Below are 25,891 nucleotides of genomic sequence, written 5' to 3'. Positions count from 1 at the left end.
CACATCTTTCTCAAATTTTGTTTTAAAATATGGGTAGAAATAAAATATGATATACAATCTTTGAATCTTCAGAAAGATAAGCAAGCACAGTTGCCAGTGGTCTCCTAAGAAGATGTTTTTTGCCTTAGAACCAGAAATACATTCCAGAATACTCATTAGAAGAAGTATTGTTGGATGCGTGACTGTAGCGCATCACTTGAAGATCTTATTAGTTCCATCTGTAAGCACGATTGTAAGTTATTTATTGTTGTTAGAGAGAATATCTACTAAGAAATGGGAATAGCTAATTTCTGGATGTCATTTTATTTTTCATATATACACGGATGATGTACGATTGAAATAGGCATGTATGATGCAGTAAGAATGTCTGTTATGACATGTACGTTTAAAAATAAGGTGTAGAAAAATTAAGTTATGAGTACAATTTATCTTCTAATAACTGTTTGTCTTTAAAAAAACAAATGAGTGATTAATTTAAGTACAAAAGGAAGCTAACACATCTAATGTTAGTACATTTATGCAACATTATAGCTACATGTTCCAATTGATGATGTTTTGATTTTCTGATTTCTGGAAACAGTTATAAAGTGGAAATTTGTGCTTAACATGAAATGTTTTACATGTTCTTTAATTAAATAATGAAAATTTTATTTGAACCTAATGCTATCGATTAAATGGATCCTGGACTTGGAAATAAATTCCGATGGGAATGGTTGCAAAATCAGGATTGCCAGGATGAAAAATTTAGTATCTGATGCAAGAAAACAGATACTTTTCTTTCTATGATTGTTATTGTTTTTGAAGAGATGTGTGGGTGTATGTGTGTATTGTAATACCTTCATTCGTTAGAGCTCTGAAAGAGTAAAATCTTTGCTGAAACACTGCGCAAGACATTCATCAGAAACCACAAGAGTGTTAAAAAAAAAAAAAAAAAGATTTTACCAGTATTATATCTGGAAATTGTTGGAGATTTACAACAAAATGAAAGAGCTCTTGATGGAGCTACTCTAAAAACAAGGTCAGAAATGCTTATACTGTGTTTATGGCTGACCATTCGTTATCATCCATTTCCTTTTGAATCATCCTTTCTTTTGAATTTTCTGTTTAATCATCCTGCACAATCTTTCAGTTTACCAAGCTATTATGCAAAAGGCAATGGCCATTTTTAAAATGGTGTTGTACTAAAAATGCCATACCAGAGCCCTGAAATTAATAAAATTAGATACCAGAGCTCTGAAATCAATAAAATTAGAAAAGCAAGAAACATTGGTAATAAAACACTTAACTTTATCAAACACATACTTGGGTTGCCATATAAATATCTTTTGGTAACTTCGTGGGTTGCCATCTAATGTTTTCGATGCCATCGATAATAATAAGATAATCAGAAACTTGATCTATACTGCTGAACTTGTCAGTTGCAGGTTTGAAAATTAGCTGGAAGAAATTAAATTTTTACTAATTTCATACTATTACATCTATATTTTATTTGTAGATATTTTAATTAGACATATATTTAACCTCATTTGTGTGCATGCAGTAACGTGTTTCATAATATATATGTATGTTTTTTTTAAGGTTTTTTTAACTATGTATAAGACTTTCTTTGAGATATGTGAATATTTATAGATTTTGTAACTGAATTTCACATTTCATAACAGTAGACATCTTTAAGACATCATAACATCTTTAAGATCTTTAAGACATCATAACATCTTTAAGATCTTTAAGACATCATAACATCTTTAAGATGGAAAATTTAACTTGCTCATTCAGAAAGAACATAAAACAAAATTGAATTAACTATTAAAAATTTCAGCTGTGCCATCATCAACTCAGTAGTTTCAGGTGTCACGAATCTGTATGACTTGTAGTGCTTTTTTTTTTTTTTTTTCCCCTCTTCTTCTTTCAATATTTGAATCCTAGCCAAAGAAATCTTTAAAAGGTTTTAACTCAAAATTTTGGAAAGATTAGTTTTATTGACATCTGATGGAAGCATTCCATAAGAAAATATTAAGATTGTCGCAATTTCAGTATCTGAATCGCCAGTATCACCTCTTAATACCAAGTACAGCGCAAAGTCCGAGATCTGGACTCACAGGACTTCTGTGATCTAGAATATTATCAGTTTAAATGTAGTTAAATGGCATGTAAAATTATAAAATTAAAAATATGAAATACTGAAGCATTTATGATCTAAAAGATATCAAAATTTTCAAAAAAAAAAAAAAAAAAAAAAAGGAGCTTAATATTTACATGTTTTTATTAAACATGTTTAAGTTGCCTTTTTTTCTTTGTGTGTGTGTGTGTGTGTGCGCGCGCGTGCGTGCGTGAGTGAGTGAGTGAGTGAGTGAGTGAATCTGTAATTGGATAATAAATACTCTTTTTATTCAATTACTAATATAAAAGAATTGTTGAGGCATCACTGCATGAGTCATCATTGAACTTGTCATGTATTGATAAACATGCAGTGATGAAAGCAAAATGTAGTAAATAATGATTTGCCAGTTTGGCATCAAGGATGTAAATTATTAGTTGGTGTAAAATCAACGATGTTTCTATGTAGAATGTTTTGGTTTGAGATGTATGCCAAACAGATGTGCATGGAGTCAAATTATTGATCAGAAAAATTTTTGTTAAAATGATTATTTCTTCCATAATGAGGTATTTTAGTGCCGAAGTGAGATTAAGAATCCGGACTCTGCATGTTTTATTATGAGGAGGGAAAAAAATCAAATGTGCATGTATAAAGAAAAGCCCCCCAAAAATTATTTGGTGGTAGCTTTGAGGCTTGGATATTGGACGTCTGGATCTCGGACTTTTTACTGTATAATACAGCAAACGATGAAATCTGTCATAATCATATGATCAGTATGCTGTATTGTCTTGAAAATTCTTGAAACTAACTGTCAAGTCATATAATTCTGGATAGAGATAACTTATTATAAATATGTTCTGGATGTTTTTTTGCAATTGTTGTTAAGTTATATAAATGCTGCATTGTGCATATTATTCCCATTGGCTAACTAAACTATTCAGCCATGGTTATATTTGAACATATGCAAATATATTTGCAACTTCAAATTATGTTTAGAAAACAGGGTTCATACGGTCCTTAAGATTCCTTAGGTTTTTTAGAATAGATTTTTGGTTTTTAAAAGTCCTAATTTTGGCCAAAATCGGCAGAAGGTCCTTCATTTTAATCATCCAAAATTTCTATCTGTTTTTACAACTGCCATTTTGAGTGTGAATTAGCATTTTTGAGGAATAGTTTTGATGATTTACTGACAAATCTGAAAATAACAGTTATCTTTTTAAATGGTGAATAGGTTCATGGGTTATAATATGTTCCTATTTCTAATATAAATGGTGGGATACTCGAGTTTCTGAGCAAGAAATGAAACATAAGCATTTCAAAATTATTTCATTTTTTCTAATAAAGAGCTCTTAAACAACTTTTTACTTTTGGGGATGTGAATTCTTTTATTAAACAGTTGTAAATTTGATGACCTATCAACATTTCGGCAATTTTAAAATCAGTTTATGTAGAAGACATTTAATTCCAAGATCTGGGAATTTTTCGACAATTTTTTTAAAAAACGTAACATTGATAAATTTCATGAAAATAATTGTAATATATAAAATTATATTAAAAAATAACAGTAAAACATTTTTATTTTTTGCTGTCATATTATAAAGTTCCATTTTGGCAACTTGTACAATATTTTGAATCTGAAAAATAAACAAGGTGTAATGCTGTAAAGCACAAGTTATAAAATAGTTCTTAGCAAAGGCAAAATTAGCTATGTAATTAATTAAAAATGCCTTCTTTTTAATTTTTTCATAGTAAAAGTTTTTTCCATATAATTGTCTCAGAATATACGTCAGTTTTGTCTATAAAAATAATTTTATGCATTTTCCTTATGTGCTTATTATTTCTGACTTTTTGCTATTACAGAATTGGTAAGGATAACTTTAGGATTTGAGACATTTCAACTTGGAAAGTTTAGAAGGATTTGAAGGCAAGATTTATAGACCCATGATTCTAGAAGATTCCAGAAAAATGTGATAAAATGATAAATGTTTATGGCATTGACACGTAGTAGATGTATTTTACGGAAAGTTTGCGATCAATTTCTTGCTTTTTGGAGAACGTCAGGAAGAACAATGAAAACATAATAATTGGATGTTTTGTTCATTCTGTAACCTTGCTTGTATGTCAAATTATTCGGATCTCAAAGCAATTTTTCCTATTGAAATTAATTGAAATGCCATTAATTCGTTCCAGCTCCTAAAACACCACCTCAGTTGTTTAAGTGTTTTTGAATAAGAAAAATGTATTTACAAGTAGAAACATTCTTTTATAAACTTCTGCCAGCCTTCGTCTGGCTTTTAAATGTACCGGAAAAATGGCTGAAGGGAACACCGAACGTTAAATTTAAAAACTGCGTAGAATTTTACTCTGCAGAACAACTTCATAAAAAAAAAAAGTTATTATGTATGACAAAATTACAATGAAATAAGCAATATCCCTTAATACAAATATTAATTATCCCCATAAATAAATTAACTAACTTCCCTTTACAAATTAAGAACTAAAATGGTATAAAGGAGGTTAAGAACTTTGTTTCCTAAAAAAAAATCACCCTAAAATTTTAAAATGGCGCGGTAATGCACAAATATTTAGTAACCAATCAGGGAGCTGATTACATCATGCATAGAATTAAAATTATTTAAATAATCATTCATAATAAAATCATTTTTAAAACAAATGCAAAATTAAATTGTATTTTAATATTTAACAGCCATAAATAATGTTTAAAACATTAGATTAAATTTATAGATATTAATAAAACCAATTACTTTTTAAGTAGGGTGACATCATTGATTACATCATCCACAACATAAAATTATATAAAATATTATAAACAACAAAATTTTTATTTGAAATAAAAATGCAAAATTAAATTGCTTTTTAATATTTAGAAGCCATAAATAATATTTAAAACACGCAATTTATGCATAATAAAACGCATTATTTTTTAAATAAAATGACAGCAAAGTATCGGTTACCATAAATAACTTATCCAGCAATGGGTTTACCATAAGTCGTATTACTCGCCAAACGAAAAATCGGCAAAATCCATGCAACCGTCTACCAAAGAAAAATGAAATAATAATAAAATGATATATGCCAATTTCTTAAAAACAGTGACATAAGAAATACGATGAAAAATTGTTGCCAAACCCATATTTCTAAAAGAATTAAACTATTCAAAATAATGCGATTTCATCAAAATCTATCAACAACAATAAGGAAAATTGTTGCCTAAATCAAATTGTTAAAGATGTGAGATGTGAAAAGTGTACTCAGAAGCTTCATTTAAAATTTTTTTTTTAAATACAAAATATTATCATTTTTCCAAAATTCTTTTTGTAAAAGCAGTCGCAAGGATGAAAGTTGAACGTGTCCAAAAATCAAAGAAAAATAAACTGTACATTTTTAAACATAAACTTTTTTAGAAAAAAATCCCGTTGAAAAGGTGTTAATCTCATTTGTTAAATAAATTCGTATTTAATCGATTTATTGAAACACGAAATTTATTTTAAGTTCGAAAAATAGCTAAGTGTTGACATTTCATGACGATGATGAAATGGAGTGCGTAGAGTACAATCTCGCTTTCCTATAGCCCATTATGTCTCAAAATGACGCGATTTTGTCACAAAACATAAAATAAAAAAAATTCTAATTCAAATTTCGAAAAAAATCGCTTCGAGGTACACTGGCTTTTGTCTAGATGCACCTATGTACCAAATTTCGTAGCCGTGGGTCTATTAGCTTACGCGCAGCGCGAACGAAACACGCACACACACAGACAGACTCTTTGTTTTATTATATGTAGAGATAACAAATACATATTCTATAAAAACATAATTAAAAGACAAAATGAAGTGCTTACGGAAGCGCTTAATTTTTGTTACTAGTCTTCACTTTTTTCGTCACGCTTTGCTCATTTTCACATGCAGATTGTTTACAGAAACTGTCTAAGGAGGTTTTTTTTTCTTTCTCCCTTTTGGGATATTGCAGAAATGAGTTAGGCAAGTTTCGTTGAACAACTCCAATGCACGATCAGTTGTAACTTTTTCGGGGTGATTTTTATCCACGAACTCTACAACTTTCTCCTGCATTCCCAAGATCTCCTTTATATCTCTTGTAGGGATAACCTTCTCCATCTCTGGCTCCTCTTCAAAACTAATTTTTTGTTGAACCACTGTATGCTGCTGTGAATGTAGATCGTGTAACTCCTCGGTTGTCAGCTCCTGATACTGTTCCTCGATGAGTTCGTTCACTGTTAGGCGCTGCAAACGGCACTAACATGTGCGCAAATGTTGCGGTCGTGTGAAGCAGTATAAGTGTGCGATTCCTCGTATCTCAAATCTTGCTCTCATCTCAAAGCAAAATATCGCTCGCTCAGCGGCTCATATCTCAAAACACTTGTCTATTAGGGCACTCGTATATCGAGGTACCACTGTACTAGAATCTTTTTCTTAACATGTTTATTCTCCCTTTATTTTCTCTACTTTTCACTAGACAGAAGCATGGAAAATATTAAAAATGCTTCCAATCTTGAAGATAGGCATTATAGAAAGAAATTTTTTTTAGTATAGTACAAAGTCTTTAATCCGGACCTCAAAGCTGCAAACTTTCTGCGCATGCATAGCTTTTACGCATGTGCTTTTAATGTATAACGGACAGTATAAGCTAGGCTAAAATTATCTAATTATTTATTTCAGTTAATGTTGCAGATTGCGTTGTTCCTTAATCTTCTAATTGGATCTGGCTTATTATTTTTTCCAGGCTGTTAGAGCAATTTTATAAAAAGTAAGCTTGAACTTTCGATTATGTCAAAAAGAATTTCCGATTCTGAAGATGCCAAAGGATCTACAAAGCGAAAGCATGTTTTGATGTGCATCAAACAAAAAGTGAAATTGCTGCAAAAAGTGGATAAAGGCATGAAAAAGTGACAGAGAGGTTAGTGAAAATGAAAAAATTTTGATTGTTAAGTTAGTTAGTATTCTCGGCAAAGCAATTACAGGACTTGAACAGCGGAACTTTGTAACTGAAGAAATTATGACTGTTTATAGAATTAAAGAGAAAGTATTAGCATAAGAAATGAAGCAACTTAAACAACTTACGCCCACCAGCGGCCGAGCGGTAAAGTCGCTGAACACTGGTAGTTCGGTCCGAGGTTCGAATCCCGCGAACGGGCTGGCTGCATGGGTGTTTTCGTGGTTTTCCCCATGTGTAACGTGTATACGAGTCAGTTTCCCTTAGAAAGTCCTCCACGAAGGCATCCCTTCCCTTAGGCAGATAGCCCTAGTGTGCTTTGTTGTAATTAAATACAACAACAACAACAATAAACAACTTACATTGAAAGAAATTTTTAATAAAATAAACAAATAGTAAGCACTTTCTTTTTTTTTTTTTTTTTTTTTTTTTTTTTGTAAATTTTGATACCTTTTAGATCATAATTGCTCTTCATTTCATAAATTATGGTTTCAAAATTTAATTGTATAATTTCCGCATGCCATCTTACCAGATTTAAACTGATGATCTATAATCCGGAATCGCTGAAGTTCCGACGAGTCCGGATTAAAGACTTTTGACTGTATATATATATATACATAATAAAACAGTAAACTACATGTTAAATCAAGCAATGAAATAACATAAAAAGGGAAATTCATCGTAGCACTACACAAAGGAAATATCCACTTACCTTATTTATGAATTTAAGGGTCTTCAGTCAAACAAAATTCCTTAACAGCATCCAGAAACTTCTTAAAATTGTCTGAAGTAGAATCGTATACTGACGTCGCCACATAAATTCGCAGAAGTAAAGAGTCAAAAATATCCTCCGTAGTGCTGATATCGTCTGACTTTCAACCATACGCATTTCCTTCCTACAAACAGGGTACTTAATAATGGCTACTAAGTAAACCTTCATACCACATTCAGCCATTTTACCGTGTAAACTGCAAAATAACAATGTATCGAAAATCCAATGGACACTTTCTGTATCTTTCACCATGATTCAAATTGACTGCAATCATGCAACTAATTACGTCATAATAGGGTTTCCATAACATTCAACTACTCAGGTTACCATAAATGAAACAACTTGGATATAATCCAAGAGGCACCCATAAATCTACTCTAACCAAATTTCTTATTCTTAGAAAATATGCTTAAAGAGAAGGAAATAGATATAAATTAGGCAAAATGTCTGGCCATGTAAATCCATAATGACTAAGGTTATCAAACTACCTAATTTAATTATTTATAGCTAACTGCTTACCCTTAAAAATTATCTCTGTGTATTATTGTTTTTCATTAATCCTTACTGTAGTCAGAAGATAAAACACAAAAATGTAAAAATTATTTATCACCTCTGGTGCTTTAATGGCTTATTGGAACCTTAATGTATCTTAAATGGGTTACAACCCTTGGAACTTAACACGAAGCTATGACACTAATTGTATTAGACAGACTCCCAACTAACTTTCAAAACTTGTCCAAACGTGCCTACATCAGGCCTTTCAGGTTTGTTCTAATCAGCAGGTCTCTCTAGGCAAGCAGCAGCGGTGACAGCATCCAGTCTTTTGTTATGAATCATGCTGATTATGATTTTACTTCTCATCTTAATCTATGCTGCTTGACATAAAAATTTACTTACTATTTACTAAACTTCTAGATTGAGCAAGTATGTGACAAAATGAGATGAAAAAGTCAACATATAGTGAACTGTTAGTAAAACGTAAATAAAATGACACTTATCTTCTTTCAAATATGTCCAACTATTATAAGTGTAATTATTTAATTCTACTTGATAAATTTCATAAAGTTTATTTTATTCTCAAGCATATTAATAATTAATGCTAATTAATTCATATTTAATAATAATGCATCCTACATACGAATCAATTTTAATTTAGTTCATTCATAGATAATACAGTCAAAAGTCGTTAATCCGGACTCGTCGGGACTTCGATTCCGGATTATTGATTTTTCCGTATTATAGATCATCAGTTTTAATCTGGTAAGATGGAATGCAGAAATTACAAAATTAAAAATATGGAACCGTAATTTATGAAATAAAGAACAGTTATAATCTAAAGGGTATCAAAATTTACAAAAAGAAAAAGCTAAGTATTTATTTGTTTACTTTATTAAACATTTCTTTCAATGTAAGTTGTTTAAGTTGCTTCGTTTCATGTGATAATACTTTCTCTTTAATTCTATTAAACAGACATAATTTCTTGTTTAGTTACAAAGTTCTGCTCTTCAAGTCCTATAATTGCTGTGTCAAGAATACCGACTAATTTGTCAATCGAAATTTTTTCGTTTTCAATAACCTCTGTGTCACTTTCTTCACTATCGGAAGTGAATTATAATAACGAGGAACTTGATTTAAATCATATCAAAGACAGAGTACATCGAGATGAAATACTACATTTAGTAAGGAATTTTAAGCCAAGTAAAATAAAAACATCTGCTCTGAAGATAAGGATAGTGCTGACAGATCAACTTCCAATTCATTGAGTGCCATGGCGTTTCACCCCCCCCCCCTCCCCCACCGCCGCAGAGCAGCGTGAAATTGATAAACAGATTTCGAAACATACTTTCGCTTAGTAGATCCTTTACATATTAGTAAATATATATCCAAAATTCTATTTGACATAATCGAAAGTTCAAGCTTACTTTTATAAAATTGCTCTAACTGTCTGCAAAAAATAATAAGCCGGATCCAATTCGAAGATTAAGGAACAACGCAATCTGCAACATTAACTGAATTAGATAATTTTAGCTTAGCTTATACCGTCCATTATGCATTAAACGCGCATGTGTAAACATATTATGTGCATGTGTACACGCATATTCGCAGCCGTAAAGGTCTTACGCGCACACGTAAACGCCTATGCGCATGCGTCGTAATGCGCAGAAAGTTCGTAGCTTTGAGGTCCGGATTATAGGTGTCCGAATTAATGACTTTTTACTGTATTTTTATTTGAATTTATTCAGCTCTCATTTGCTTATAAAGTCCTTAATTTTTTTCATTAATGGTCCGTAAAAGTACTTAATTTCCGTGTGCAGAAATGTGTACGAACCCTGTAAAATGAATTTTCGAGGCTTAATTACATACATTTCTTAAAACGCAAATTTATTTTATTTAAAAATTTCTAATGTGAAGTACTTTTTTACTATTTTTTTAATGCTTATTTGAAGAATTTCAAAGATTAGAGAAGCTTTCAGAATTCAGGTTTTAGAAAATTTAGGGTTTTATTTTGACCGATACATGTTAAAATTGCGCGTGTTCGAAAGACTATTCAATTTAACATGATTTCAGATTTATCTTTAGCACATTGCAACGCCAGTGGGTGTAGATCCTTTAAAAGATAACGTATAAGCTGCAACAATGCAAAGTTAATGATGCAGTCTGAATGAAATCTGTAGCCAGAGTCAGCTTCATCATGAAAATTGTGGGTAGGAGAGTAGAAGGTACTGATGTATTAATGCAACCATCTTGGCTCAGTTTGCCAATTTTTTACAGAAGAGATAGCTGATTTGGTGAATTTTTGGATTGCAACTTGCAGTAGATATGGTTTACCTAAAGAACTTTTATGTGGATGGTTCCCAAAATTTGGTGACTTCTAATGAGGTTTTCGTCATAATACTTAAATGCTGAATAAAAATGGTTATTTAAGAGCTAAATTTAACTAAATGATTGAATAAATGGGATGATCATTCGTGTGAAGAAAGATTCACACCCATCTCCAGTCATAATTTCTTATAGATGATGTGTTTCAGACAGATGTCTGAATTATTAAACATAGACATGATTTACTATGAAAGATTTAACATAAAATATTGCTCACATCTATATAGCAGGAAGTAGTTGGGATTTCAACGTTTCACTACAATATAAAAAATCTAATCCAGGTCACATGGGAGATCGGATGCTGATGCTATGCGTATTGTTACGGATTTGGTATTTAAATAGCTAATGTTGGTAGAATTATAAATTAAATTGTTTTATTTTCCATGCAGTGCAGCGCGTGACGAATATTCAAGAAAAGCTAAGCCAGAAAGTTAAAAATACAAGAGCGTGTGCATTTAACATTTAATAAATCAATATCTCTTTTTGATTTCAAGAAAGTTCCAGAAATTTCTCTCGCAAGATTTAAAATCTTATAAAAGGAGAAAAACCTCTCAATTCGGAGTTAGTGATTAGTTAGTTTGTTGTTGTTTAGAAAACTGCTCTTGTTGACTGTAGCGAATTCGTGGATTAGTTTTCTATAGCTGTTTTGAATTAAGTTCTCTTGAACATTTGAGTAGTTAAAAGATAACTGCTGTGAGATATTGTAATACTGCATGAATATTTTAGGAAATTGAAGCATTTTTCTTGTGATAATAATAAATTTGTTCGTTTTTCATCGGACTTGTGCATTTAATTCAAACGAACCCGTACGCACGCAACAGTATTATTCTGGAATTTATAGAAAAATTATCTAACTGTGCCAGTATCAATTATGTATCCCAAGAAATTTTTAAATGCAGACTGTTTGTAAATATGCTTTATATTAATAAATAATGAGTATATCGTATGAAATACTTATTGTGCTAATTTCTCTTCATTCTAAGTATTTGCAGTACAGAGACTTGTGTTTGCATATTTTCCACATTGAAAATTTTTTTAAATATGTTTTAAAGAATTTAATCAATTTTTAGTAACATGAAAAAAGGTGTAGTATGCATTGTTTTGAAAAGTTAAGAATTTTAATAATTTAAAAAAAATAATCTTTTTATGATGCTGATTGCATTTTATTATAGGTTGGTGATACCAGTATTAGGTCTATTGTTGGATTGATATTAAATGATGAAGATAACAAAGTCACTGAAGAGGCAAAGCAAATGATTTTGGCTAAAGGTTTCCAAATTACAAAGTTTCCAAGTGTTGAATATGTAGTGTATGCTGATTTTCCTCATACAAATTTCCTCTCTGTCTTGATTGCTGTACACAGAGTTATTCCAGCCTTTAGAGAATATATCCAGGTATATATCAATGTTATTTATATAAAGGAATTCGTTTAAATTATGTATTATGTAATTCTTGCAGTGAAATTAATATTGTTCTTATAATAGATAGTGTTTCAGAATTTGAGGAAAAATAATTAGAATTATTTACACATATAAATTGTTATTAACAGCATTTTCTATCAAGATATCAGCATTTTATATTTTTATTAAATGTGCTTTTAATATTGCTTATTGTATATACTTTGAGAATCATAGCAAACATTGATGAGAATTAACTAGTATCAAAACTTGAGTATAAATATAATTTGTTGATCAAATTTATTACATTGTGTTTTTAATATACTTGAGTATAAAAAATAATTATCTAAAAAAATAGAGGATGGACCCCCCACTGCCAAAATGAAAGAAAAGAAATTACTCTTGTGTAAAAGATTACTGTTAAATAATGAAAAACAAATTGCATTCTAGAGGAGCAAGTGCACTCTTGATATATAATATTGATTTCAGATGGATACGGTTAATTATTGAAATTGATGTTGATATCTAATTTCACAAATTCATGCTCTTTAATTATTTGAATGTTGGCCATTTTAATTTTAAAATGCAAATAAACTTTTGTTTCTTATTTTCATTTAACTTTTTCTAAGTATATTCGATTCCTTGCAGTAACCACAGTGTGAAATTGTTTGTCCAACTGATGCTCAGCATTAAAACATAGACTCTCTGAGCTTATAAATATTATTGCAGTTATTACGCATTTCTTTAAGCCTTCGAGCTGGCAATGTTTCTCTCAGCCTGTGCTAGCTATTCTCGATTGGTTAAGATATACCGTCTTTTTCTGAAAATAAGCCCTATTGTGATTTTCGGAACTTTTTGTAAAATAAGACATCCCCCGAAAATAATCCCTAGTTAAAATAATGTGACAAAAAGAATTCGTTAAAAAATGCTGTTGATTTATTAAGTAATAATATGTTTAGCTTTCCTAATACTCATATTTCAGAGAAATGTTTGAAACAAAATATTCCGAGAAATTGATTGTTTACCTCTACAGTTCGTTTCAAATTAGTTCTTGGAATTTATCTTAACCAGTTCACTGTTTGCCCCGAGAGAGATACGTTCACAGGTAAGGCATCGTCATCCATTAGCGTCGGCAGACTCTCGTCGGGGTGAAATTTGGGCTGAACCGTAATCGCTGAGACACATACGACGCAGCGACCTTTTCCCAACCCCCACAGAATGAGTCGAAAATCAAAAGGGGTGATTGATGGGTTACTTATCTTCTCAGCGGTGTTGCATTAGGATCACAGCGGGGCTGTTTCAGGAAAGTAAAGGATGGGGACACTTTCTTCGAATAGCTACCCCCTAACATATCTTATAAGATCCACAACAGCTTTCTCCCTTTCTGTTAACGAACAAATGGATTTGAATGCTATCTTTTCAATTCTTAACGATTCAATCTTCTCTTTTGTTACAGGCCATCAAGAAAATAATAAAACAAAATTCAAGGACATTTCAAATACTAGCTAATGCCCTTATTTTTACTTTATATAAAGCTTTATCTTGACAATTAAAAATTACATTTACCTTGTAATAGATTGCAATAGATTTGGGGTTGGGTGCAGGAAGTGGAAGTGAGGTTGGGTGCAAAGCGAAAAATATCTGCTCTAAGGACTACACCAGTCTTTGTGTTTTATGTTGCCCCTTAGGGGGTCGTTATTCACCATTCTTCGCCCCTTAGGGGGTCGTTATTCACCGTTTTTCAGTGTGACAGGTATGCTGTTCAATCTGATTTGAACAGAACTTCTAAATAGGCTTTCACAGGTAGTGAAAGGGGGAAAGAAATACTCTGAGCCCAGTTTAGGCACAAAAAGTTTACCTTTGGATGCGAAAAATGGCATGAAATGTTTGTGATTTTCCTAACGGCGAACTGGTTAAAAATACAACATAAGGCAGCAGTCTACATTGAGCGACAGTGCAGGTATGCAACGTTCATTCATTTCAGTCTTGTGAGTCTGATTATTTCCTCATACGTAATTTTATTTTAAAAATAAAGTGAATAATTTTTAACCCCAGTTAAAATGAGTACAAAACAAAAGAGCTATTCCATCGAGTACAAAAAGGGAATCATGGAAGACTCCAGGGGTGTAAATCTTGTAGCATTCTGTAAAGAGAAGATGCTGGATCTCCATATGGTTTCTAAATGGCGTGCAGACTACGATTACCTGTGTCAACTGGTGGACCAAGGAAATGAGAAAAAACACAGAGTTGGATCAGGTCAGCAGCCGTTATTTTCTGAGTTGGAAGATTGCATCTGGGAATGGATTGCAGGCAGGAGAGCAATGGCTTTGGTTGTACATTTGAAACAGCAATTGAATTTGATATATCCACAGAAGAATTTAAAGCATCGTCACACTGGTTGGACAACTTCCTTAAACGATATGAACTGTCTCTAAGGAGATCAACAACATTGTTTAAGCTGGAAGACAATAAGACAATGAAGTTGTTAAGCATGCACTTGCATTTAAACTTTTTGTTGATGGCATCGATTTTTCGAAATACTAACTCTCCAACATGATTGCTATGGATGAGACCGGGGTATTCCTAGGCCAAGGAGCTCAAAAGACAGTTCACCACAAGGCTTCTTCGTCAATTTACTTTCCTTCTACCGGTTACGATAGTGCACATGTTACCTGTATTTTGGCGATTCGTCTAGATGGCAAGAAAGTATCATCATTTTTAATCACTAAAGGTAAAAAAGACCAGATTCAACGTGTTTCAGGAATTTATGTCATTGAAAGTGAAAATGCCTGGTGCACCCAAGCAGTTATAAGAAAGTGGGTTGATTTTATGCAGCCACCACTGTTCAGGGGTCAGAATAGAGGTTTACTAGTTTGGGATTTAGCCAGTACTCACCGCGCTAAAGACATGAAAAACTTTCTTGCTGAGAGGAAGATTGATCAAGTAATGATTCCGGCATAAATGACTGGTTACCTTCAGACATTTGACATTGCAATAAACAAGCCATTCAAGGATCATTTGCGGATGAAAATCAATGAATGTATTGAAAACAGAATGGTGAGAAATCATCGAGGTAATTTTGTAAAACCAGGCTTACAAGAAGTTGTGAATTGGGTAAAAAATTCATGGGACAAAATAACTGATAGTGATGTTTCTAATGCACTATGAACGGGCTACTTAGACAAGAAGTATTCATTTAACGATAGCTATATCACAAGACATGAGAGATTCGGACCAATGATTCAACAGGAAATGGATTTGGAAGAAAATCAGAATATAATTCAGAATTTTATTTATGACAATGTTCCAGAAGAAGATGACATGACTGTAATTGAATAAATTTAAATTTCTGTATTCTGTGTAAAATAAATATTAAATAAAAATATATAAATATACTTTTATTTTTGCCCTTCCCTGAAAATAAGCCCTAGCGCGTATTTTGGACCAAAAAAGAAAGTAAGACAGTGTCTTATTTTCGGAAAAAGACGGTAATTGCATATCTAAAATTGTGAGAGGGGCTTAACAAAACTGGTGTTTTACCTATTAAGAAGATATGTGCTAAGAAATTCATCATAAAAAAATTAATTATGTTTAACTACCAAGCTGGTTCAGGCTTCTTCCAAAATTCCATCCAGTCATCCACTACACTTAATTTCCGGTAATCTACACAGTAATTTATTTATTTTTGCCATGATTAAAAAGGTAATTTGGTGCATTCCTTAATCAAGGTCTACTAATATTAAGTTATCTACAGCAAAATATATCACATATATGTATTTCTAAAATTTTAGATCACACATGTAAGATAGGCATGGGTTTTTGGAAGGGTATTTTAAGAGAAAGGTATTAACTTACATTCAGGCTTATGGAAATGTTTTATCCAAAGAGACTGCAAAATTTTATTATGTACATAGACAAATTTTGGTACTTTTCCGTTTTGCCGGCGCAAGCGATTAAGTCGTCAATAATGGTACAACCGATGCCAAACGGAATATTCTCGCTGGTAACCTTTTAAGCCTCATTTTCAAAACAAGTCGCAGCTTTTTCTTATCAGATTGATTGTTTCTTTCAATACTGGCATATAATTACATAGAATTTTTATCAGATAGTTCAGTTTTATGCCTAAGGCCATTTTCGGTGATTAAGTCAATCAGGATGCAATCACAGCGCTTAACCTGAAGCCGAAAATATAGAAAAGGTAAAGTCAAGGGTTAAATTCATCAATTCTAACGAGAATGCATTAGCGAAGTAAAGCACTGCAGTTTTACATAATTTCTGAGTAAGCGATTCGTACGAATTGAAATATTTCTTGCATTTAAACTTGTGTTCGAAATTAAGATTTAACTTGAAATTAATGTAGATAATTACTGAGAGCATTAGATTTTTGTAGAGTAGTTTACGTGAGATGAGATCGCTTGGGGTCATGTGATATAAACCGGCGAATCAGGATGTTGAACCATGAAAGCATAGTAAATTCTTAAATTAATGTCTTTTTACAAATTTATTGTCTTTATTTATTGGCTTTTTATAAAATTTTAAGCAATATTAAAATGTCTATGCCTTCTTTTTTTTTAAAAGAATTCTTAGAACTAACATTTTTTTAAATATTTTTTATGTGTATACTCTATGTTGTCGCCATTAAAGTCTGCTTGGCGAGATTTGCGCCAGCGAAATGTAAAAGTACCCAAATTTTTAATAAAATTACCAATGAATATATATCATTGAATGATATCTGATGTACAATCGTTTGGCAATTGAAAATTTAATATTTGAGAATTCATGAAAAATTCATATAAGTAACTGCAAATTTGGAAAGTAATTCTCAACTTATTGGCATTAGTATTGCATTAAATAATAACAATAAATACCATAGAATTGTTGAACAGAAGAAAAAATATTTTTCATGTAATTCTATAATAGTGGTGTCCTCTGTTACCCATAAAATAAGCACTAAATTGTTAATACAAATTGTATAGTATTCTAATATTGAGTATTGTATACATCAGCATTTCTTAAACTGTGGGTCATGGGACGTGCAGCAGGGGGTTCCCAAAAAGTTTAGCAGTTTTGATATTTCTTTAACTTATAATAATTTCACGATTACCAAATATTTTTACACAATGTATCTGAAAATAGGTAAGGATAAGACAATACAGACAAAGAAAAAAGGAAAACATTTCGATGTGTTCTTTTTATAATAGAAACGTTCATTTTACTTGCTTTGCACATGTTGCTGTAATTTCATCTGTTACTTATTTAAAATTTTCATTGTTCTATGTCTTAAAACTAGAAATTAAAGTTAATGACCTAAAACTGCACTAGTATATTACAGTGCAAGTGAAAAAAATTGACAGTTTCACACATGCATGGGTCGGATTTGCGCAATGCTTATGGGGGTCGTTTCATAAATATTATGGGGTCCTGGGGGTCACGAAAGAATCTCGGTGACAAAAAGGGGTCAAGACTGAAAAAAGTTTTAAAAACCCTGGTATACAGGATCAGTAAGGTGTGTTTGGGGCTTTACTTTGATTTTTAAATTTGTTCAGTCATATTTTGTAACATATGCAAGGCATAATTTGGGAAGGGAGAATGTTAAGTTTATTTACTTTTGTTTCCTAAATTTGTGTAGCTAAGGAGCGAAAATTGGAGCTGCACAATTGTAATTATTTGCTTACTGTTGCTTACAGTTCTACAAAGCAGAATTCCATTAATTCATGTTTTGCAATCAATGATTTATGATCTGTTTAAAGACATTTTATCAAAGTTTGTAAAACCAGTCTGTGTTTTGTCTTGTAATTTTATATATGATGTGATTTATGGTGAAATAGAAAATCAGAAGAAAGATGAAGATTTGGTATTAGCACGAAACAACTACGAAAGTAGTGGAAGAACTTTCAGAAGAAGGCAAAAATAAGTTTTATCTTCATGTTAGAAGTTACTGTCGAGTATGTGATTACATACTACATAAATTTCCAGTCAGATGAAGTGATTTTGCATGCTAAAGTTGCTGATGTTTCTTCTCTAGCAAATGCATATTTTTCTGATATAAGGTACTTTTTGAACAGATTTCCTGTGTTACTTCGTTTAGTCATGAAAGATGATGATATTGATGTTGCCACTTATAATAATGCAGTCGCAATTTTACAGTTTACAATTAGAAAACTTGGATGAAGTTATAAAATCAGCTAGGATTGACACCCAGTGGAGTTTAATTGGAAAACTGAAAGGTGCTGATGGAATATTAAAATATAGTGAACTGTCTAGAATTATGTTAGCCATTTTGACAGTTCTCCATAGTAATGCTGAGTGTGAGAGGATTTTCAGTGTTGTTGCAAAAACGAGGACTAAATTTAGATCTGATATTAGTGATGACACATTAGAAAACTTTTATTAGCGAAAGCAGGCCTATGGAACAATTGCTATGAACAAAATTATGAAGTTTCTTAACGAAAGCAAAGTCTGCTACTGTTCATAACATTTGTACGAAAACTGATTAAAGTGTCTTTTTTTTTCTCTTAAACGATGCAAGTAACAATGTTTTTTATGTGTAAGGTATTTTTGTGTTGCTTGCATTTAAGAATTAGTAACTATTTAAAGTTAATACATTATTAAAAACTATATTTTTATCATTTAAAAGGTCTTTTTAACATTGTGAAAAATCTCCTGATTTCTTAAAAAATTCTCTTGATTTTTTAGCGTCATAGGTTAGCAAGTATGTAGTTACTAATTTAAGTGAGATAGTTAAGAAATTATATTTTCTTCCATGCTGTTCTTAAATAAATAAAAAATAATTACTGTAATGAACATTTATGTGAAGTAAGATTCATGATATGATTCTAAATCTATATATATGAAATACTGTCCCTTATTGTAGATAACATTGATTACTCAAAATTACATGAAGAACTGTTGACTTCATCAGTAACAGATTGTAGTATTGTCATATGGTTTCATCTTCTGATCAGATATTAAGATAAATCAGCTGTAAATCTTAAGTATAATACAATTTTTTTTATTATTACTTTAATATATATATATATATATAACTATTATTAACCTGTTCAGTACCGATGAAAGGAGAAAGAAGTACTTCTCCGGGCTCGAGCGCTCCAAAAGTATAGTATATGTACGAATGGGACCTGGCAGATTTCTCTGTTGAGCCTAATTTTATGTAAAATAAATATTGCAATTAAGTATACTGAAATTTATAGTTTATTGTCATTGATAGTAAATAAGTATACTGTAATGCAAATTTTGTGATATTTAAAAAACAGTTGCGAAGAAAATGCTTTCATTTTAACAAAAAATAGTTTTATATATATATATTAAAACATACATAAGGAAAACAATGGACACTTTATGCTTTGTCCAAACAATTTCATAAATATTACAAAGTGAACGGACTATTTGCATTTATAAAGTCCTATTAGTATCTATCCTTGCAAAAGAATCAAATACATGCATATTTAAGTTATTCTGATCCAAATATCTCAATAGAAAGTACATATTGAATGTTAGTGCTCTGGTAAACATTATTCAAAAATATAACATACTGCATCTACCATCTGTTGTTATTTAAAAACTGATATACATAAAATGTTCTGACTTGAAATAATACCAGTGTGATCATGAGCCTCAACTCAGAAAGGCTGGTCACATATATGATTCCATGGGCCATGAAAGGAGATTCGCGTGATCACGGTCATGAACAGGTTAATATAAGTAATTGAGTTTTTTATCTGCTTGTTTAAAATAATTTTGTATTATAGGAAAAGAAACTTCAGGCATATCCCTTAATTGAAATCTGTGATGGCCTGCTGATCACTTATGTAGCTCCACTATCCAAGCAGAGTGAATTCTTTGTATATGAAGCACTTGCAGAAAGTGAAGAAGAAGTAACATCTGAGAAAACAGTGGATGAAGCTGATGAGGCCTATGTGAAGGATTTAGAAGAGTTACCGGATACTATAAGCTCAGTTGATTCTCTCATAGAAGGTGGTTCCAAAGTGGAAGAATTACCATCTAATGAAGAAGTTCTTGACAGTTTAGAAGAGAAAAATAAGATTGCTGGAAATGGTTCAGAAGCCAGTACGGAATCATTTGAAGAACTACAGCTGGATTCATGAATTAAATTCTGATTGTGATTTATTATTGTGTGCATGAATTGCTTTCAAGGTCCATTTACTAGGCCTATGATTGATATTGCTGAAGTACTTCCTCTACTTCAATGTATTTGCACAACACATTTTCCATATGTGTGGACATAGTTTTCACTCAGTACTACTAGTATACTATATTGCAATGTATGATTTGCTATGAACTAAACCTGTGTTTCAAAAACATTAAGATATACAGTTGTGATGTTTCAGCAGTGCTTTTCTTTATTTTTAGTTTACGATTAACACTGTGTATGGTGATTCCCTTGCAGATACTTTTGAATGGACCATTTGTGTGGATGGGCTTGAAAAAAATACCTTAAATATTATGTGTAGTAATTTTTGAAGTTTTTCTTTTTTGTCAGTTATTAGGAAATGAAATGCAGTATCAAAAATTGTCCCCTCTTTGAATTTTAATATTTAATTTACTGATTTTCTGATTTAATTAAGGAGTAACATGTAGTAGTGCGTATAGAGTGGAGACATATTTTTAATGCAAAATGTATGATATTCATTAAATAATTATAGTGTATATAAATGGAAATAATTAAGTTTCTTTGCTTCAGTTGGGATATGAGCTTGGAACCTTGACCTGCTGATAAATGTTCTATAAAATTGACTAAAAGAATTTTCTTTTCCTTAAGTTTCTTTGTAATCTTAATATATATGTCGAAGTCCCTCTCCCTTTTTAATTCGGTGTAACATTTACCTTTTTCCAAATGATCAGTTAATACTGATGAGGTATCATGTTTTAAATGTATTTTAATGTGATCAAGTAAAGAAAATCATTAGCGAATTTATTTAATTTTTTTCTTTTGGAATATTTGTGAAGAAGCCTTTGAAATCATTACTGCATATATATATATATATACATAAATAAAAGCTTGGATTTCTCATGAGGTAACGTTACCTTTTTCGAGAGAGTGGAATTATAAAAATCCCCTTTCCCTTGAATGATCTTTAATTGTAGATGTGATAATTTCTTTTATTATTTTAATAATATGTGTAATTAATTGATAATACATTCAAATTTGCATCTGAGCATTTAGGAGACAGAGTAATTTATTGTAGTGCCAAATGTATCTAAAAATATTATAACTTGCTTTGTATTAATTTTTATCAAACTTTTTGTAATGAGAGTGTCTAAAAGTAAAGAACAATTAAGCTGTTATTGGAAATAATTTTCATATGTAATTTATAATGTTCACAAGTTAATTTACATTTAAAATTAATTAAAGAATGGATGTTTGCAGTATTTTTGGTATTTATTTACTGGGAATATCATGCTATATTTTATTATATTATATTTTTTGCATTAAAGACAAGTTAACTGTTCACTCTGAATAAAAATAAATAAGGAATAACCAATAAAAAATGTTTAACATGTGAATGCTATAAATAATTTATGTATAAATTATGTTCAGAATTGTAGTAAAACATTTTTCAGCAGATCAAGAGACATTTCATTTCTTGTCCTATAGAGTTTTTTTTTTTTTTTTTTTTTTTTAATTCATTCATTTGCTCATTGTTACTCCATATCAAAGGTTAAAATTTATTGAGCTTTAAAATATGGATGTGTAAAATGTTTTAGTATAATTTCCAAACTATTGCATATGTAGGTCTTCTGCCATATTTTAATATATGAATTTTCTTTTGTTTACATTCATTTTTTTTATATTTAATTTTCTAAATAGAGTGTTGTTTTATGGTTCACCATACTCACCAATAATATGTAGCTTTCATCATGTAACTTTTGTTTGGATGCTAAACAATTTTTTATGTAGTTATGTATTATACACTATCATTGTTGTATTATGTAAAATGAACTGCATGCAAGTAGTGTTTACATCTTGGAGAAAAATGTAAAAAATATTAATTTTTATATTTTTTAAAGTTTAATTTTTGTTATTTGTTTATTGCCTGTGAATAAGCATTCATTTGCAATGGATGCTTTTGCTATAAAGAACAATCATTTGTTTTAATTTTTGTTGTATGAAATGTTTTTTTTTTTTTTTTTTATATAACATTTTACTGCTTTAAACCATACAATTTTTAAAAGCGAATTTGGAAGGAACATGTATCAGCCATTATGTATTCTATACCAGACTAATAAATAAATAGAAATTTGAACATAATATTGAGTCATTCAGAATGTAATGCATGTTGAATGAATGTAATGCATGTTCAGGATTATTAAGTATTATACTATATAATTTGGGGTGCTCTTCTGTTATCAGGACCGGAATAAAAAATATATGTATCTATGCATATCTATATATGTGTATGCATGTATATATGTGTGTATACACATACATACCTAATATGTACATGCATACATGAACACATACATCCGTATATAAATGCATGCCTATACACATTTCTGAATTCGGTCCCAATAACAGAAGATTATTTAATTTTGTTGTCATTGTTTTATTTATTTTGATTTATTTAGAAGAGCAGCCACTTATGTTAAAAGGTACTAGTTTTTTAACTGCTTTTTTTTTCCTTCGTTCATTAATATCTGCATTTAAAGATTTCAAGTTATTGAATCATTTTTCTTTCAGTACTTTTATATAAAGCTAACAGTGGTGCTTTAGTAGTGCCATAGCTTATAAACGTGATATATTATTCCTTCACGTAAATTTAAATTTCTGCTGTTTGAACTATATTTTCATAAATTTCATTCCACTTAGAATAGATAAAACTTTTATGCAAGAATTTTTTTATTCATGTTTAAAGTTTTCTATTTTGTAATTATTTTAGTGTTGGAATAGTATATTTTTTAATTCTTGTTCTAAACACTGTTGTGTAGTTATTTGTGTATATTTAATAATAATGCATTAGGAGTTTTGTGATATTACCTTCTTAACTTTTTGCTGATGTATTCATTAAGAGGGCATGCCAGTCAGTATTTAAACTAATGCAAGACTCATGCTAAAATTAGAATAATATTTTATTTCTTTGATTTATCTGTAGTCTCGGTGTTTTCTGTAATTATTGTTAGATGGCTTGTGCCATAAACATTAATATTTGGAAGATTCATTTGGATGCATTTACTTTTATGAGTTTCCCTTGGCAGCTTGTTTTGAAACTTTAGGTGTTATATGAGGTTTGCTGAAATATCAATGTAATACATGACGAAAGTTCACAAATTTAATGCAGTATAAACTGCATTAAATTTTGTGTAATTATAAATCAAGCTTGTTTCAGTAAATGAAAATGTGTACTTGAAAATTCCTAAATAAGAGTATCATTTAAATCCAGGCTGCGTGAAATGCAAGTCTGATGAGATATTAAAGAATATAATATAATAATCAGCATAATATTATATTATGCTGATTATTATATTATATTCTTTCTGTATAGAATTGTATTTTATTTTTAATATAAACTGTTAAATGACTTTTTTGGAAGGGGGCGGGTTGCTGTTAAAAGTTTTTGCGTATTAATAGAAAGAAAATTTTGAAATATCTGAAAATTTCTGTAATGCTCCTTCCTGGTTTGTTAAATTTTGGGTTAATGTATAAAAGGAAATTCTTTAAGACTGAGTTTAGCATAGGAATTTTAAGATTTTGAAGAGCTGAAACAAGTTTAGCTTATATGCTATCTTGTTTTATCCATTTTCATATGTATTAGTGAAATTAATGCAATACATATAAATTTGGTTCATATTTCAAAACATTACTTGTATTAATGTCAAGGTATATTTTAACTGCTGGTTAATTAATGTAGCCTGTTTCAAATAGAAACATTTTATTTAATTAATCACTTATTCACATTTAAATATTTCCCAAATATGTATGTACTTAAACTGTGCATTTTTCTTGTTTTGTCATACATTTATTTATTATTTACTCTCTTGGCCAGTATTTGTAATAATATCTGTTTTAATCACATGGTAGTGCATTATTATTGTACATATAAAAATTTCAATTACAAAAAAAGTTGTGTGTAGACACATGTTGACAACTGAACAAATTCATTTTGTTAAATTATCTTCTAGTAAATGGTGGAAAAGGGGATTGCATGTCAAATAAGATTAGGTGAAAGAAAGTTTACAGATTAGCTGAGACTTTCTTATGTTCTTATATTGAGGATTGTATTTATGCCATTTGCTTGCTTAAATCTTAATAGAAGTGTATTACTCATTAACTATTGCTTACATTGCATAATAATTAATGAAAAAATGCTATGGATGGTAAAAATTGTTTTTAATTGTGATTTAATAAATTATCTAAATTAATTGTTGACATTTCGTGGGGGAAAATTCATGATCTGGGATTTTTTTTTTTTTTTTTTTTTTTAAATGTGCTCTATTGTTAAGGAAGAATTTGTTATTACTTATCAGAAATCTAATTCCAAAAATCGAGAGCTTACTTTTTATACTGTTCCTCTGCAGTTGAATATTCTTTTTATTCCTGTTTATATAATTGTACTTAAAAATTATAATATAAAAATTTACCTTTGTCCATACATAAGTAAAGGTCTGCTATTAGTTTTAATGTATTTAAATTTCATTTTAACTATTTGCTTTGTCATGGTTAATGAATTTCCTTTCAATTGCCGAAACGTACTGCATATTTTAAAAATGTGATCACAGTATTGATGTAATATTTCTACATAAATTTAATTTAGATGAATTTTCATTAATTACAGTGCATATGAAATTAAGTGCCCTAATTCTGTTATGTATATGTTGAGCACTTAATGTTTTTCTGCATATTAACTGTTGTACACATGCATATGAAATTAAATGCCCTAATGCTGTTACATTAATTGTTCTACACATTTTTTATTTCTAAAAATGTTTTCTCTCTCTCTCTCTCTCTCTTTTTTTTTTTTTTTTTACATTTAATTAGCACTATGAAAAATATTACTTGTGGATATTTTTGTAATATAGAGTAGACTAGTCCTGTTTTGTTTCTGTTATAAATTTATTTAAGAAATAATTGAATTACATATCTTGTAGTAGTTAAATAAACAAGAAAATGGATAAATTGTTATAGATATCTTCTCATGTTACTTTGTGTGTTCATATTTAAATAAAGTTAAAACTATGTAAACTGTTATTATTCTTTTCTCTTTCTTTTACTGTCTTGGTGTTCTTATATACAGTTGAATTTGTTTTGTCAGATGCAAAGTTGTTCTTGTTTATAATGGTACATATACACATGCGAGTGGAATATTTGAGGTATCGGCAGAATGTATGAGAGTTCTCGTTGAAATAAGAAGAGCAAGTTAATATTTTTACTTTATGTACATTATGATCATATTAAGTGCTCAGTTTTACCATGAGTGTCTGAAGAGATTGTATGAAACAAATATTGAAATATTTACAAACATTAAACATAACATTACAAACATGAATAATTTTTTACGATTTATTTATGAAGAAATTAATGTGTATTTTAAATTAAGGGCACCTAAATTCTGTTTACTATTGCTTGTAGAAAAGTATATTGTTCTTTTGCTAATGAATACTTTAGAAAATTATTCTTTTTTCTTCTAATAAAACTTTTTTTAATATTCTTTAAACTTTTTTAATTAATTAAAGAATCAAGATCTTTTTTCTTTTAATTTTCTTTTTCTAATTTATCCTAATTTTTTAATATCATCT

The 25,891-nt window shown here is 30.1% G+C and overlaps 1 protein-coding gene across 1 annotated transcript in view; it reads left to right on the top strand.

The window, feature by feature from the left end:
* The window catches only part of LOC118188890 (testis-expressed protein 264-like), a 30,842-nt gene extending 5,499 nt beyond the window's left edge, over window positions 1–25,343 (top strand). The window contains exons 2-3 of the mRNA XM_035359411.2: window positions 11,894–12,115; window positions 19,888–25,343. Coding sequence (XP_035215302.1) covers window positions 11,894–12,115; window positions 19,888–20,244 — 579 coding nt within the window. The 3' untranslated portion in view covers window positions 20,245–25,343. The remainder of the gene's footprint in view (window positions 1–11,893; window positions 12,116–19,887) is intronic.
* Window positions 25,344–25,891: the final 548 nt, after the last annotated feature.

The sequence above is a fragment of the Stegodyphus dumicola genome, chromosome 6 (genome assembly GCF_044657685.1).
Source record: "Stegodyphus dumicola isolate Sdum_Otavi_A_Nest chromosome 6, ASM4465768v1".
Taxonomy (NCBI): domain Eukaryota; kingdom Metazoa; phylum Arthropoda; class Arachnida; order Araneae; family Eresidae; genus Stegodyphus; species Stegodyphus dumicola.
The sequence above is the reverse complement of the archived record's forward strand: the minus strand, read 5'-3'. Positions and strand labels throughout refer to the sequence as shown.